Here is a 17,155-nt window from a genome sequence, read left to right as displayed (position 1 = left end):
CTTCTGTATTTTTCTGTTGTCAGATCTGGTTGAGGGCTTATTTTTTGCGAAAACAGTTGTTCTTTTCAGTCGTATCATATTAGGTACCGTAACTTTTTTTGATCACTTTTTAGAACATTTTTTGTGATGGTGTTTGATGAAAAATTGTATATTATGGGAAGTTTTTCGAGTTTTTTTTTACGTAGTTCACCGAGCGGGTTCAATATTGATTTAGATTTATTGTACAGATTAATACGGACGCGGTGATACCAAATATGTACGTGTTTTGTGTTTTATATACTTTATTTGCATTTTATGTGTTACTGGGGAGATTATGGGACTTTTATTTTATTTATTTATTTAATTATATTATAAAAAGATGTAATTTTTTTTTTTTTACTTTTTTACATTTTCTACTTCTTGGCTTGAATAAGCGATCATCCGATCGCTTATTCAAGCCTTTACACTGCAATACACTTGTATTGCAGTGTATAGTGAAAGTAACTGAGCATGCTGCGCATGCTTAGTTACTTACAGCCGGGTCCTGCCAGGAAGGCAGGACCCGGTGAGAAGAGGAGCCGACAGCCCCGGGTCACTCGTCGGAACCCGGGGCAGCGGCAGGAGGGATCGGATCCCCCGGTAAGCACACCGGGGGGGTCCGATCCACGGGGGACACACTTGCACGCCGCGGTCATGCTTGACCGCGGCGTGCAAGGGGTTAAACACCCGGGATCGGAGTTGTTAGTGCCGGGATTGGAGGTGTTAGTGCCGGGTCTGGGCTGTGATATCACAGCCCGACACCGGCACCAGCGAGACCCGGTGTCCCGAAAACTTCTTCTGATGCGCCGCCGTAGAAAGGCGTCGCATCAGAAGAAGTACCCTTAATGACCGCCGTAAAAACCCGATAGGGCGGTCATTAAGGGGTTAAAGTGTAAGCAAACAAAAAAAATAAAATAAACAAAAACATAATTCTGCTCCAAGTGTCCCTGTGAATCATTCCTCCAAGTATTTTGCCAATAAGCTACCATTTAGTACCTTTTTTTCTCCATAGCAACCACGTTTTGCAGCTCTACACAAATACACATTCAGTAAGATTGAGGGGCGGAACCTGTTTCCTGTCACATCATCTCAAGCACATGCTCCTGACCAATGAGCAGCTTGAGCATGGACACACCCACTGATACTGAATCCGTGTAGACAGAGGCTGTCTGCATATTTGAGTAATGGATGCTGCTGCGGTAACTAATACATTTCCCCAAATCTCCTATCTATATATCTATCTATCTATCTATTCATCTATCTCATAAGTTCAATGAAGAGGCAGCACTCCTTGTAGTGGTGAAAGGGGTGAAGCTTTATTCCATAAAAAGCTACGTTTCGGTGTACCGTTACACCTTTATCAAGCATCTATCTATCTCATATCCATCTATCTCATATCTATATACTATCTATAAATCATCTATCAATCTATCTATAGATGATAGATAGATAGATAGGAGATAGATAGATAGATATATGGAATAAAGGAAAATTTAGAGCAGCACAGCAACTCCGGTGGGTGCACAGTCCGTAGGTCCCCAGGCAGGGGGACTGTAATATAAAGTCAGGAAGAGGCAGCACTCCAAAAGTAGTTTAAAAAAGGTGGGGTGAAAAAGGCTCGTAAGGAGCTGAAACGTCGCTTACGGAATAAAGACACCCCACCTTTTTGAAACTACTTTTGGAGTGCTGCCTCTTCCTGACTTTAGATAGATATATAGATATGAGATAGATAGATAGATAGACTGGATTGGTTCTTTGTATAGTGAGCTGGACAATGGTGCTACCGGTAGTTAGAAATAAGTTTATGTCATTTGTTTAATTATTTTATGTGAACAAGTCTCTTTGGCAGCACAGGAGTCAGCTCACCTAGATGGTTTGTGTGGAGCAGACAGGAGCAGGACTTGGGCTGGGAGAATCTGCAGTGAATCTCTGACAGGATTTATATCAGAGCTTGCCCTGTGTCTGGGGACAGGAAGAGTCGGCAGAAGTGCAGAGTGGAGAGAGGGGGCGTGGCCAATATGTAAATTCTCACTCCGTCTTCAACACTAAGACTACGGAGAGAGCATAGCAACGGCCATCTGAGGGACTGCTGAGAGAGGTTGATAACAGAGAGAAAACTGCTTCATACAGGTGCAAAGAGCAAAATTCGGGTAACCAATGCAATTGCAAAAAGGCTTTAAATTCCAAGTCCAGTGTTTCTCCCATCTTCATACAGGTCTGCTACACCGAAAAAAGGACTTTAGAAAAATATGCTTATGAGCCAAAGGTGCTCAGGCCTTCATCAGCCAAGCTCCACCTGGCTCAGTCTGAAAATAAAATATGAACACCGCCTTCATCACCATCATTATTCTGGCCGCAATCGCTGCAGGCAGCCGGTGACGTTACCTGGCTGTCTGCAAATCCTTGCACAGCGGGCCCGAGACTAGTGCAGCTGTGCAAGGTGTATTGCAAACCCAAGATTTGCACTTGTGGCCGGAATAATGATGTTGATGAAGGTAGTGTGCACATTTTATTATCAGACGGAGCCAGGAGGCGCTCAGCTGCCGGAGGCCTGAGCGCCTCTGGTTCATTAGCATATTTTTATAAAGTGCTTTTTCGGTGTAGCGGACCTGCATGAAGATGGGAGAAACACGGGCCCTTAAACCCTAAAATAGCGAGCGCTGTCTTGATAACAGTCTACCACCGCTAAATCTGGTCCTTTAACCTAAATTGCTACTTTTGTAAACTTGTCTACAAACAGGATTCTAGACATAAAAGATTCAAAATGATCTTGAAACGGCGGCCTTCATTTAGCATTTCTGTGTGACTTTTCACTGAAAAAAAACAGCTTGCACATCTAATTATAAATTGTCTGCGTCAGTTCTTTTTTGAGGCTGCACTGTGTCCCAAAAAAAAAAGGAAAAAATGTTCACCAAAAAGGGTGTGTTAGCTTAGTCTGAGTATTCGACGCATGTATTACTGACCTGCGCCACAATTCTGGAGCATGAACAAAGTGCACCAAAAAAAAATGGTGCACACTTCCAAAGCAGTGCAGGGGGCACCAAATTAATGAAGATCATGCACAAGTTTTGATTAATCTGGCGCACTCTGCACACTCCACAGGCGAACTGCACATAGTACAGACTGCTTTGATAGTTTTGATAAATATGGCCCACTGTGTTGTTGTACTAACTACATTATCCATCAGAGTAAATGCACTCTTACCTGGAGCATGAGTTGTATCAGAAACCTTGTGCGTGGTCTTGCCTTTTCCCTGCTTAGATTCCAACCTTGCTATAGCTGCAGAAGCAGCAGCTACTTGAGCCTGTCCTGATGGTTGCCTTTGTGGTGCCGGATTTGCTTTTACAGTCTTGTCAGGTATTCCTCTTAGAAGAAAGACAAAAAATATAGCACACATGATGACTTTAAAGAGTATAATGTCAGTTTTTTCTGTATTTATTGAAACCTCATGTCATGCAGAGAAAATGTAATATACAGGCGGTCCCCTACTTAAGGACACCCGACTTACAGACAACCCATAGTTACAGACAGACCCCTCTGACCTCTGGTGAAGCTTTCTGAATGCTTTACTATAAACCTAGATTGCAATAGTCAGCTGTAAGGTGTCTGTAATGAAGCTTTATTGATAATCCTTGGTCCCATTACAGCAAAAAATGTTTAAACTCCAATTGTCACTGGGGCCAAATTTTTTTTTTCTGGATCTGCAATTATAAAACATACAGTTTCGACTTACATACAAATTTAACTTAAGAACAAACCTCTGGACCTCATCTTTTTTAACATCCTTTGAACTTGTAAGCTTTACTGCCAAAAACCCTAAAATAATTTTATGGCCATACAAAGTATCAAGTATTTACAAAATGGAAATAAAACCATATGCTTTTTTCTAAAGTTTTTCAGATTAAAAAAAAGAAACAAAGACAATGGGTCTATACAGGGCCCGTTCTAGTCAAATTAGGGCCCTGAGCAAGATTACAAGTAGGGGCCCTAAATTCATGCTACAGCCACATGGCCCGATGTAAGGTCCAATGACTGCACCAGTCTTCCAGTCAATTTGCCTTACACAGAGGCCGGGAGGAGCCCTGCCAGTGCCCATGACAGTGGGCTAATATTATCAGTCCCCTGTCACAGCTGTCCCCACATACGGTGCTCATATTGAGCTATGAGGAGGTGAGAGGCATGCTGGGAAAGTGTGATGTGCATCCTGTCTGCATTTCCTAATACAGATCACTGATAAGTCATCCTATGGGCGTAACAACCCATAGGATCACTATTCTCTGGAATCTATATAAAATAACTCCCTGCTAGCTGTCCCAGTCGGAAAATGAAAATGTATTATAAAATATAGATATAAAAATATATATAATTTTTTTTAAATAGTGTAATCTTGTTGAATGAGGTGGGGAGAGGCACAATCAGCCATTATCTGGAGTTTGGAGGGATAGTGGATGTCAGCTATCGACTGGTCTGTGGGAGGTCGACAGCATCCATAGACATTTATAGCATACAAGGAAAATCCCTATGGAAATGCATGCAATCAGTTACCGATCAAATGCGTTTCTAAACGCAAGGCAAACGCCATGTGTAAATGCAGCCTAATGCATGATGTAAGATTCTTAGAATTGTCTCAACTGGCTATTTAAGAACAGAAAACAGAGGCAGGAATAATTTTCTTGTATAGACGTCTAGTAACACTATATGCACAAGTTATTTGTGAATTTATGTAATAAATATGTCATACTCCTCCTCGGCAAAAAATAATCCTCAAAATTGGTAGGAGTACTATTACCTTCTAGAAAAATGTTAGTGCGACCTCTGCACACCAAGTCGTGTTTGCAGTGGATTCTGGTAGGTAATTCCTTTTCAACTCCAATCACTGAGATTTGCTGGCCAATTATGCTATGGTCTTATGCTACTGCTCGGAGACCCATCCTCCCCCCTGAATGCAGAGAGAGGAGTGGAGATTAGGTGCAGCCAATGTACAGGGTGTTCCCCCAGTGATGTCACTGTCCTTACATGGAAAGTAACATCGCTGGGACCCCCCGTTGCTAAGTGACATACGCTCAGCAGTTAGGACACCAGGATACAATACGCTGTATAGACTTCTATTGCCTCCGATGAACGCATGTGTTGCACAGCAGGATGGACAAAAGTAGTTTGCTACGTCTTTCCCTCCTACCTTCTTCAGCGGATCCAACGTGTAGTGGTCAGACAGAGGCAACTATGCCTTTGTCTACCACTATATTTCAATGTATACACCAGGGGTCCCCAAACTTTTTACATAGGGGGCCGCTCACTGTCCCCCTCAGACCGTTGGAGGGCCGGACTAAAGTCTAAAAATAAATAGCGGTACATGTGACCGCATCCATAATACACTGGCACCCCCCCCCCCTCAATTAATTATTTAATATACCGGTACTGCACCCCCTTGTGAACTATTTTATATATTGGCCCAATTAATTAATTAATATACTGGGACCTCTCTCCATTAATTATTGAATATGCCTCCCCCCCATTAATTACTAAACTGCCCGTCATAATTAATTATTTCCTATACCCGCACCATTAATTATTTCCTATACTGCGCCTCATAATTAATTATTTCCTATTCTACCCCTCATAATTAATTATTTCCTATTCTACCCCTAATAATTAATTATTTCCTATTCTACCCCTAATAATTAATTATTTCCTATGCTGCCCCTTATAATTAATTATTTCCTATGCTGCCCCTTATAATTAATTATTTCCTATGCTGCCCCTCATAATTAATTATTTCCTATGCTGCCCCTCATAATTAATTATTTCCTATTCTACCCCTAATAATTAATTATTTCCTATGCTGCCCCTTATAATTAATTATTTCCTATGCTGCCCCTTATAATTAATTATTTCCTATGCTGCCCCTCATAATTAATTATTTCCTATGCTGCCCCTAATAATTAATTATTTCCTATTCTACCCCTAATAATTAATTATTTCCTATGCTGCCCCTTATAATTAATTATTTCCTATGCTGCCCCTTATAATTAATTATTTCCTATGCTGCCCCTCATAATTAATTATTTCCTATGCTGCCCCTCATAATTAATTATTTCCTATGCTGCCCCTCATAATTAATTATTTCCTATACTGCCCCTCATAGTTAATTATTTCCTATACTGCCCCTCATAATTAATTATTTCCTATACTGCCCCTCATAATTAATTATTTCCTATTCTACCCCTCATAATTAATTATTTCCTATGCTGCCCCTCATAATTAATTATTTCCTATTCTACCCCTCATAATTAATTATTTCCTATTCTACCCCTCATAATTAATTATTTCCTATGCTGCCCCTCATAATTAATTATTTCCTATTCTACCCCTCATAATTAATTATTTCCTATTCTACCCCTCATAATTAATTACTTCCTATTCTACCCCTCATAATTAATTATTTCCTATGCTGCCCCTCATAATTAATTATTTCCTATACTGCCCCGCATAATTTATTATTTCCTATGCTGCCCCTCATAATTAATTATTTCCTATACTGCCCCTCATAATTATTTCCTATGCTGCCCCTCATAATTATTTCCTATGCTGCCCCTCATAATTAATTATTTCCTATACTGCCCCTCATAATTATTTCCTATGCTGCCCCTCATAATTAATTATTTCCTATACTGCCCCTCATAATTATTTCCTATGCTGCCCCTCATAATTAATTATTTCCTATACTGCCCCTCATAATTATTTCCTATACGGCCCCTCATAACTAACTATACTAGTCCCCAGTCGCCACAATCTTTTTACTGCCCTTTAATAAAAAAAAATAAAACCCTGTACTCACCTAAGTCTTCTATCTTCTTGCCGCGTCCGGGCAGGAAGGGGTGCGCGGCCGCGTGATGACGTCATCGCGCGGCCGCGCAGCCTAGTTCATGGAGCGATGTGCGCCGGGGTTGTATTCCGGCCACATCGCTCCAATAATAGTGCTCGAGCGGCCGTTTCCGGCCGCATCGAGCACTATACAGTGACGGGCAGGAGCTTCCTGTCCGGACGGACGGAGGCTCCTGCCCGACTGTTGCAGGCCGCGAGGGCCCGGCGCTGGCGCGCAAAGTGTCGGGGGCCGGATCGAAACGGTCCGCGGGCCGCATGTGGCCCGCGGGCCGTAGTTTGGGGAACCCTGGTATACACTCATCGTATATGTCGGGAGCTTTCCCGACGTATACTCTGCGTGCACAAGAAACGTGATGTGAACCTAGGCTTAGCCCTGCATGATCATTATTTTGGTTGTTGCATACCCTGACTTTTGTTTTTTAATTTCCATCCATGTCATTATATGAGGCCATGTTTATTGTTGAACAAATTGTAGGGTTTCATGGCATCATTTTTGTGGTTCAAAAAAACTCAACAATTATTGCCTTGGAATCTTTTTCTACTGTAGCCTCGGGGTAATGAAAGCAACAAGCGGATTACACTTACCTCTCTCTGACACAGAGCTAATTATCACTGCCAGCCTCTACTGGCATATAGAAACTCAGTGGTGAAGGTATATTGACAGCTGTCACTCACTGCACCAGAAAGAGGTAAGTATAACCTGTTTGTTATTTTCATACCACCCCTGTGGCCCGTAGAGAATAGTTAATCCCATAACTCTGCTTAGTTCTCATTTGGAGGGAAATATCATGGGATTTCTTTATTTTATTAAATTTTCATTTCATAGGGTTGTACTATACAGTTTAGACTGAACTGGGAATAATAATAATCATTTTCGTTGTGTTTCCCGACTTTTCGTGGATTGTGCAAGGGATTGTGTCGCACGCGATCGGACTGTGTGACAATCGTGCTGGCTTTCACGTAACACAAATCGGGGGGGGGGGGGGGGGTGTTCGGCCATTGACTGATTGGGACTAAGCGCCGGATTTATCATTTCAATTTTTGACGCAAGCCAAGAACTTACATACACTGGGAAGAAGGTGAACTCCGGCGGACCTGAGCAGGGAGCTACACATGCAGAAAATCGGTCGCAGGATCTAAACAGATCGCGGCACAGTGCATCATCGCCGGAGAGTCCGGATCGGGGATCACGACTCGGACAGGTAAGTAAATGTGCCCCACTGTGTCTGGCAGCACTTCATTCTATCCTTAGAAGAGAGGGGCGTCAGAAAGGTGACTACAGAGTTTTTCTTTTTCATAGACTCGTTAAGCAGAGTTAGGGTTTTTTTCGGCACATTTGCTGAAAAATTAAGCTTATACTCAAGTATATACGGTACTTAACAAAAAAGTGTGAAACAACTGAAATATGTGTTACGGTATATTCTAGATTCTTCCAAGTAGTCATCTTTTGCTTTGATTACTACAGAAATCGCATTAACGCCTCACCAAGAGTCATAGACGCATGATGAAGCACCATTGCTCCCCAGCATAATTGCCAAGCGTAAAAGTACGCTTGGCAATTATCCTCTGTAGTGCGTGGGCTGAGTAGTCCGCCGCGCACAGCAATTGTGCACAGGATATAACATTAGAATCTCAGCGCGCCGCTGCTGCTCAGTACACACTACATAGTTGGCAGTGTCTAGAATGGAGCTGCTCCGGGTAGCAGTGATGTCACGAGAGGGGGTGGAGCCTCCAGGAGAGGGGTGTGGCTTTGTACACAGTCTCCTTACAGGAAGTCGAGCTGTAATGGCTGCCTGCAAGTAGAACTGGTAGGGGTACTATGTGTATGCATGGGTATGGAGATGAGGGGGCTTGACAGGAGTGGATATGATGGTTGTAGGGAAAACATGTATGTTACGTGGGACTGTATGTCTTGCAGGTGCTGAGGTGGCATGCGGTGTATGTTACATGAGACTGCATCTCTGGAGGTGGCATGAGGTGTATATTACATGGGAATGCATGTCTGGCGAGTGCTGCGGTGGCATGAGGTGCATGTTACATGGGACTGCATGTCTGGTGGGGGCTAAGGTGGTAACAGATGACATCCCCTCTCCCAGAGATCACGATAACACCTATAGAAATGTCAGGGACGCTTGTATATGCGTTTTTTTCATGTGGTTTGGGGGTAGACGAAGGCTCATCCGGAGCCGAAACGCAGGTCGGGCGTGCGGTCATCCCGGACTAAGGAACCCTATACTTTCATCACTTTGTAAGGACCGCAATATATACTTCTTGTGAGGAATAACGGCCATCATTCCCTTAAGTTTAGAGGCCTTCCCCCTTGTATTATATACATTGACCTAGTGTCCTGGCAAATACCTCATATGATTATGTTCCCTATATTGTCCTGGGTTGTGACTGCAATCTGTGACTCACCGCATTTGTATTCTATATCTTTAGCGCTTCTTACCCCTGGTGCCCCCCTTTGTTTGTACTACGTGCCTTTGTGCACTTTGTTTTATCTTATATTAATAAAGTCTCCATTTTTATTCATTCATCAATGAGTATAGTCTTTCCTCCCTTCTCCCCAAAAATTTCTTTGGAGTGATACCATTTGTTTAACTACTGTTAAGAGAAGACTGTGTGCAGCAGGCCTTCATGGTAAAATAGCTGCTAGGAAACTACTGCAAAGGACAGGCAACGAGCAGAAGAGACTTGTTTGGGCTAAAGAACACAAATAATGGACATTTTACAAGTGAAAATATGTGCTTTGGTCTGATGAGGCTAAAATTGAGATTTTTGGTCACCACGCAGTGTCTGTGCGATGGAGAAAAGGTGAACAAATGGACTCTACATGCCTGGTTCCCACCTTGAAGCATGGAGGGGGAGGTGTGATGGTGCTTTGCTGATGACACTGTTGGGGATTTGTTCAAAATTAAAGGTATACTGAACCAGCATGGTTGACCCCAAACATAGCTCCAGGCTGTGTAAGGGCTATTTGACCAAGAAGGAGAGTGAGGGGGTGCTACACCAGATGACCTGGCCTCCACAGTCACCAGACCTGAACCCAATCAAGATGGTTTGGGGTGAGCGGAACCGCAGACTGAAGGCAAAAGGCCAACAAGTGCTAAGCATCTCTGGGAACTCCTTCAAGACTGTTGGAAGACCATTTCAGGTGACTACCTCTTGAAGCTCATCAAGAGAATGCCAAGAGTGTGCAAAGCAGTAATCAAAGCAAAAGGTAGCTGCTTTGAAGAACCTAGATGGAAGACATATTTTCAGTTGTTTCAAACTTCTGTGTTAAGTATATAATTCCACGTGTTAATTCATAGTTTTGATGCATTCTGTGTGAATCTACAATTTTTATAGTCATAAAAATACAGAAAACTCTTTGAATGACAAGGTGTGTCCAAACTTTTGGTCTGTACTGTACTTCAATACTACAGTATGGCAGTATATGAGGATTTTCCTCAACATTCATTACAATGAGAAAATAGCAAATTGTAATGAAATGGTTAAATTTAGACAGCCTTGGGTCATTATATGACGTCACAGGGAGCGACGATCTTCACAAAGTTGGTGGAGCCCATGCACCGGCAGCAACTGCAATGTAAACACCCATGATTGGTGCTAGTACCGATAGCGGGTATTATTGGTGGGGGTTTGCTGCAATATGCAGTAAACACCCAACGGCTATGGAGAGGGGTCGGCCCGTGAGCCTTCTCCAAACATTGCCAGACGAAGTGTGACATACTAACATGTCAGACCTCGTTAAAGGGGTATTCCAGGAATCAGTATAATTCATATACAAATGGGTACTTAACCTGTTAACGCTCAACGTCCGATATATCGGACGCTGAGCTCAATGACTTAGCGCTCAGCGTCCGATATATCGGACGCTGAGCCCATGCCGGTTCAGCTCAAGATCTGAGCCGAACCGGCATCGGGAAACACGGGGTGCCGGCTGTGACTGATAGCCGGCAACCCCAGTGTAACACCCGCAATCGGAGTTGACTCCGATTGCGGGTGCTTAACCCGTTAAATGCCGCGGTCAGCGCGACCGCGGCATCCAACATGCCTCTGGGGGGTCTTTCCCCCCACGATTGGCCCCCCCGAACCGTTTTCGGGGGCGCCGATCGTTGCTATAGCAACTCTGGGGTCCGATCTGGACCCCAGAGTTACCTGCAAGAATTGCCGGTAAGATGGCGTCTGTGACGTCATCTTACTGGCACAGTGCCAGCCTATGCAAGTGTATAGGCTGACACTGATAATACTCTGCAATACATGAGTATTGCAGAATATTATCATGAACAAGCAATCAGAGGATTTCTTGTTCATGTCCCATGGTATAAAAGTGAAAAAGTAAAAAAAAAAAATGTTATTCAATAAAAAAATAAAGTAATAAATCACTAAAAATGCCCAAAACCCCCAAAACATATAAAGAGACATATAACTAAAAAAAAAGTCTAAATCATAACACAAACCCCACATATATAGTATCACCGCGTCCGTAACAACCCGTAGAATAAAAGTAAATCATTATTGAACCCCCACGATAAACGCCGTAAAAAAAAACTGCTATAAACCTTCCAAAAATTATGATTTTTAGCTATTCAATCCCACAAAAAATGCTATAAAATGTGATCAAAAAACCATGTGTACTCCGACATGATACTGGTGCAAAGTACAACATGTCCCGCAAAAAATAAGCCATCAACCAGCTCCGTAGCCAAAAAAGTAACAATGTTATGCCACTTGGAAGACGGCAATACATAAATGATAGATTTTTCCCCACATTAGGGTTTTGTTTGACAAATTTAGTAAAACGTAAGAAAATATATTCAAGTCTGGTATCCCCGTAATCGTATCGACCCATAGAATAAAGATAACATGATTATTAGTCTATACGGTGAACACCAAAAAAAAAAAAAAAAAAAAGAGTAAAAAATCCAGTACAGAATTGATGCTTTTCTACTCCTGCCCTCAAAATAAGCTCCTAAATTTTCAACAATAGGTGATACCAACCCCAAAATGGTAACAATGGAAAAAGCATCTCATCGCGCAAAAAAAATGGCATCACATGGCCCAAATAACGAAAAAGCGAAAATTTTATAGCCTTCAAAAGGGGCCAATGAGGAAACTAAAATCCTGGCAGCTGCAGGGTTCTCCTTCCCTTCTGTGTCTCGCTGTGCGCCCATAAAACAAGTAATGGCCACATGTGGGGGGTCTTTGTACTCAGGAGAAATTGCAGAACAAATTGTATGGTGGGTTTTCTCTTTTTATATTTTGGAAATGTGTAAATTTTAGGGCTAAATGAACGTATAAGGGAACAATTTGACCATTCTAAATTTCACCTCCATTTTGATTCAATTACTATGAAGATCTCAAGGGGTTAACAATCTTCGTAAAAGCTGTTTCTGATAGCTTGAGGGGTGCAGATTTGAAAATGGGTTGGTTATATAGGGGGTTTTGATGCTAAATATGTAAAATTTCATTCAAAACTGTATTTATCCCCAAAATAGTCAATTCTGAAAATCCAGAAAAGCGATATTCTTTTTGTAAGCCGCGTGACATCAAAATAAATTATCCAGACATTTCAGAAATTATGAAAATGTAAAGTAGACAAATGGGAAATGTTATTCAGCAACTTATTTAGGTGGTAAATCTATCTGCCTGAAAACGCAATGATTTTGAATTTCGAAAATGGCAAATTTTTCAAAAAATTTATCATAATTTCTTTTTTTTTGTAAATAAACGCAAAACTTATCAGCCAAAATTTACCACTAAAATGAAGTACAACATGTGGGGAAAAAACAATCTCAGAATCGTTTTGATAAGTAACAGTGTTCAAAAGTTATAACCATATAAAGCGACGCAGGTCAGAATCCAAAAAATCGTGCTGAGCCTTAAGCTACAAAATGGCTGCGTCCTTAAGGGGTTAAATTATAAGCTAATATGTAATTGGTTGTTATTTAAAATTTTGCTCCCCTAACCAGAAAAATGCTGTGGACATACAATGTAATGGAGAATTAAAATGCTACTGGCCCTTTAATCAATCCGTTGATTTCCTCTGTGCAGAGCTGACACGGACAGAAGATGGCCGCTGGTCACATGTCCACATCACATGGCCTGTACCTGCCTGGGCAGGTCATGTGATCACCACCATGTTTGGCTGTAGTCGGTGGGTTGCAGTGCATCCAGTATGCCCAGTGTTGTGGTGATGTGCAGTGATGGCAGTTACACATCATTACTATGGTAACAGAGCAAGAAAACCTGTTAAATCATCACAGGGAGCAGAGCATTAGAGGTAGGAGGAGTAACTGAGAACTAAAGGATCATGGGACTTGTAGTTTCAAGTGGCAGCCATCTTGGTGATAACTCTGCATATTTTAGAGAGGCAATACAATTTTGTGAATCATAAAATCAAACTATTTAAAGGGGTATTCTCGTCTCGGCATTCACATTCAGTTTCATTAATCTGCCATATATAAACATTTCTTCAATTGGATGTTATTAAAAAAAATGATCCTGTGTGAAGATAATTTCTCATAAATGTAGTCATGTTGTCCCTTAGAAACCAGATAGCTTCCTCGGATACGACCACGTCACACTCTGGCAGCGGTGGCCAGACTTGCGCTATAGGGTCCTACCAGACTACCAGGATTCAGCAATCATTACCACAGGGTGGCTGTGCGACATGTAGTAACTCCAGGACATTTCATATACAAAAACATTTTGTTTATTTGTGCAATCACTCCAGCAGAGGTGGCCGTATCCGAGGAAATTATCTCGTTTCTAAGGGACCACATGACTACATTTCTGAGAAATTATCTTCACACAGGAAATTTTTTTTTAATAACATCCAATTGAAGAAATGTTTATTAATGGCAGATTAATGAAACTGAATGTGAGTGCCGAGACGAGAATATCCCTTTAAGCTTCATATTGTGATTAATGACATTGAGTTTTGTTATATTAATTGATTTATAGCATCATGGGTTTTTGTATCAGAGGTTCATATTCCCGGAATACTCCTTGAAACTCAGTTTTTCTGATGGTCGATATCCAGCATCACATGCTTGTTTCTTTATGCACTAATCCCAACAGTTTTATCTTTATTAAAAGTCATTTGGAGATACAAAGCACACAGCAGAAACCGCACATAAATGGTGGTCTTGCAGGACCATGTAAAGGAGAAGAAAATAACAGAAAAGAGCGTACAATTATATAGTATGCATTCTTGGTCTGCTACCATAAACGGAAACATCAAGCTTAAAATTTAAATTAAAATGTAAAGCTTAAGTTTAAAATCATACACGTGCAGAGTGTGTTGTACAATAATAGGTTCAGCTAAAATTTAGCACATGCCCTTGTAACAATAAACAAACCGAAACACAAACAGCACGAAACACCCAACCACGCACCTACACCATATTCCCATCCACCTCTAATGGTGTACGTAGATAAGGGCAGAGCGACTAGGATGGAATTTGGGAAACAGCAGTAACAGGAGAGTCCAGCCATTTGTCCGAAATGGCATGGAACCTCCTATCCTTCTTCCTATTAATAAATAACCACTTTTTGAGTGGGAGCGTGTTATTCACTGCTTTAATCCAGTCACGGAGAGTGGGAGGAATGTGCAGCCATCCAAAATCTGGCTGTCTTCCTAGCATAATTTCAGTAATGAAAGCACGTTCTGGAGTAGATTGGAACAATTCGAGATCCAGAAGGAGACAGTTCTTAGGGTCATCAGGGACAGCCACTCCCATTTGATCGAAAAAAAAAAAAAATTCAGAACCTGCTCCCAGATCCCTCTAACAAGGGGCAGGAGCATTTTAAGTGAAAGAAGGAACCCCAAGATCTTGGAGCACTTGGGACAGAAGTCGAGAGACCCAGGGTGAAATCTACTCACCCTACTAGTATGATTGATGGAGGACAGAATGTTTCAGGTATATATACTCCAAGTTGGGGGAGGTCAGTTTAGGCGAAGAGAGGGTGAGATCCCTCTCCTCGTCCGTCAAAGGACCAAGGTCCCATACCCTCACCAGTGCGGGTATTCGTTTGAAGCGAGTCAATAATAACTCTCTGTACAACCAAAGGCCAAAGGGGGCAAAGCACAACCACAAAGTACTTGAATGTAATATAAACTTCAGAACAAATGAGGTCGGCACTTTTTGATTCACCGGAAATCTTGAATCCTTTATTCATACATGGTGACACAGCAAGTTACAGGTATAAACACATAAGTGCAGGAAAAAGCATCATCTCAGAAGAGAAGTACTCTCAGAGGATCGTGCACCTGGAGTTTTGAGCAGATTCATTTGGTGCGTATTCACACACACAACAGTGACTTCAAAGTAATAGCCTAAACACACCAAAACAGATTACATACTAAACCAAAAAAAGCTGTGTGTGAACAATAGGCTAAGATTGTAAATATCTTTATTTCATCAAAAATAATGATAGACACGAGACACAGGCTAAAACCCTTTAAAAGCATACAAATAACAACATTGGGGCAGATTTATCAAGCTGTCTGAAAGTCAGAATATTTCTAGTTGCCCATGGCAACCAAACACAGCTCAGCTCTTATTTTATCAGTGCTCATGAATATTTCAAAGGGGAGCTGTTATTGGTTGCCATGGGCAACTAGAAATATTCAGACAGCTTGATAAATCTGCCCCATTGTGTGACAATGGTATAGTCACTCAACTAAACACCTCCATAATGTCAAATGGTAGACAACATAACCGGGCAAAATCTACAGTAAACCCTAAATACTGTAGTGCATACATTAAAATCCAGCGATTACGAAAGGCCCTCAGGCAACGTCAGCCTGTGCGACTCATTTACATATTTCTAAAAGTCGTTCAAGCGGCATATATGCACTAAAAACTGTTCAATCAGAGGTATTCCCTTGCAGCAGCTGGAACAGACCCTTAGGGGACAATACATAAGAAACATGGTATACGTAGAGAGTGGAAGGTCCTCTTTGACCCTTTGCTGAAAATGGACATACTATTACTGTGTCCTGTGGCAAGGGATGTATAGAGAGGACTCGTGGTCTGAGATTTCTCCATACAGGGTGGGTGTTAGGAACATAATGCAGCTAACACCCTTGGCTAATTCCACCCATTTAATTACCAAGAGCAAAGATTGCTTGGAACAGATTATAGCCATACTTCTTCGTGGGGGTTCGGGGCAGTTATCCATTCATATGAAAACCTGAAGTCTCTGTGAGACTACCAACCCTGACAGATCTGTAATGGCCTACAAGGGGCAGACCAATACAGGGCACCTCCAAATTCCCCATATACTACAATACAATTTGGTTGTAGTATATGGTAGGAGCAATCAGGCCCCTATGGTTCAAGTACTCTAGAGGGCCGACCAAATCTGGAACTCCATTTATTTAGTCCCAAATCATCTAATGTAGCATAGAGGGATCAGATTCCTGATGAGGCCACCAGACAATTATTTAATTAATTCAGTCATTTATAAACAGCACTGCATAATTTCTGCCATTAACGGTCACGTGATCTCTATGGAGAACAGAGGATGAAGGAAAGGCAAGTCTTTTTACTGGAAGAGAAAGTATATAAAACAGGCCCACTGAACAGTAATCGTGTGGTAGAGCTTTCTCAATATCCATAGGTATTCAGGCTTGGTGTGTTGTGAACATACCCTAAGCACTACTGCGGCTGCATCACACACTGTATGTACCTGTCCTCGTCCGTGAGTCTGCGCCCAGGGCCTGCGCCTCTGAACTTGATGTCAGCTTTAAAGCCTTCAAATAGCTTCTTCATTATAGCCCGGCCGAGGTAGTCTCCTAATAGACTTGCTGGGAAAGCGGAGCAGCTGAGGCTCCGGAACTAGGCAGGAGATGACAGCTCTACCCGGAAGGGATCTCGCCGCGACCCCGTCATTCACCCCAGGACTGGTTGTGCGGGCGAATGGCAGTCGCGGTACCAATCAGAGGAGGAGAGGCGTTATTTCCGGCGACGAGGGCTCCCCGCTGCAGAGTGTAGAGAGGAGGCTACGACCTGCTGACCAGTCATGCCGCACACGTTTAAGCCGGGAAACCTTGTGTTCGCTAAGATGAAGGGATACCCGCACTGGCCGGCCCGGGTGAGAGCCAGTCTGACTTCTGGGAGCCTAGTGGGTTGGGGGAGGGGCATGGAGTTTGGGCTCTGGTGGGCCCCTCCGTGCAGGTACCTGGTGGCACATCGGTTACCATATATAGGTAGTGTCGGTCTTGTACATGTTATTTATA

The 17,155-nt window shown here is 42.3% G+C and overlaps 2 protein-coding genes across 5 annotated transcripts in view; one reads left to right on the top strand and one right to left on the bottom strand.

Moving 5' to 3' along the window:
* The window catches only part of UBXN6 (UBX domain protein 6), a 68,152-nt gene extending 51,411 nt beyond the window's left edge, over nucleotides 1–16,741 (bottom strand). The window contains exons 1-2 of the mRNA XM_072113516.1: nucleotides 16,606–16,741; nucleotides 3,223–3,383 (exon numbers count right to left, since the gene is read on the bottom strand). Of these exons, the coding sequence (XP_071969617.1) occupies nucleotides 3,223–3,383; nucleotides 16,606–16,688 (244 nt within the window). The 5' untranslated portion in view covers nucleotides 16,689–16,741. The remainder of the gene's footprint in view (nucleotides 1–3,222; nucleotides 3,384–16,605) is intronic.
* A 129-nt stretch (nucleotides 16,742–16,870) lies between these two features.
* HDGFL2 (HDGF like 2) overlaps nucleotides 16,871–17,155 on the top strand; it is a 71,364-nt gene continuing 71,079 nt past the window's right edge. For all 4 annotated transcript variants that reach the window (XM_072113501.1, XM_072113508.1, XM_072113494.1 and 1 more), the window contains exon 1: nucleotides 16,871–17,010. In XM_072113501.1, coding sequence (XP_071969602.1) covers nucleotides 16,939–17,010 — 72 coding nt within the window. In that variant the 5' untranslated portion in view covers nucleotides 16,871–16,938. The remainder of the gene's footprint in view (nucleotides 17,011–17,155) is intronic.

This window comes from Engystomops pustulosus, chromosome 1, assembly GCF_040894005.1.
Source record: "Engystomops pustulosus chromosome 1, aEngPut4.maternal, whole genome shotgun sequence".
Classification (NCBI taxonomy): Eukaryota; Metazoa; Chordata; class Amphibia; order Anura; family Leptodactylidae; genus Engystomops; species Engystomops pustulosus.
This window is presented reverse-complemented; position numbering and strand designations above follow the sequence as displayed.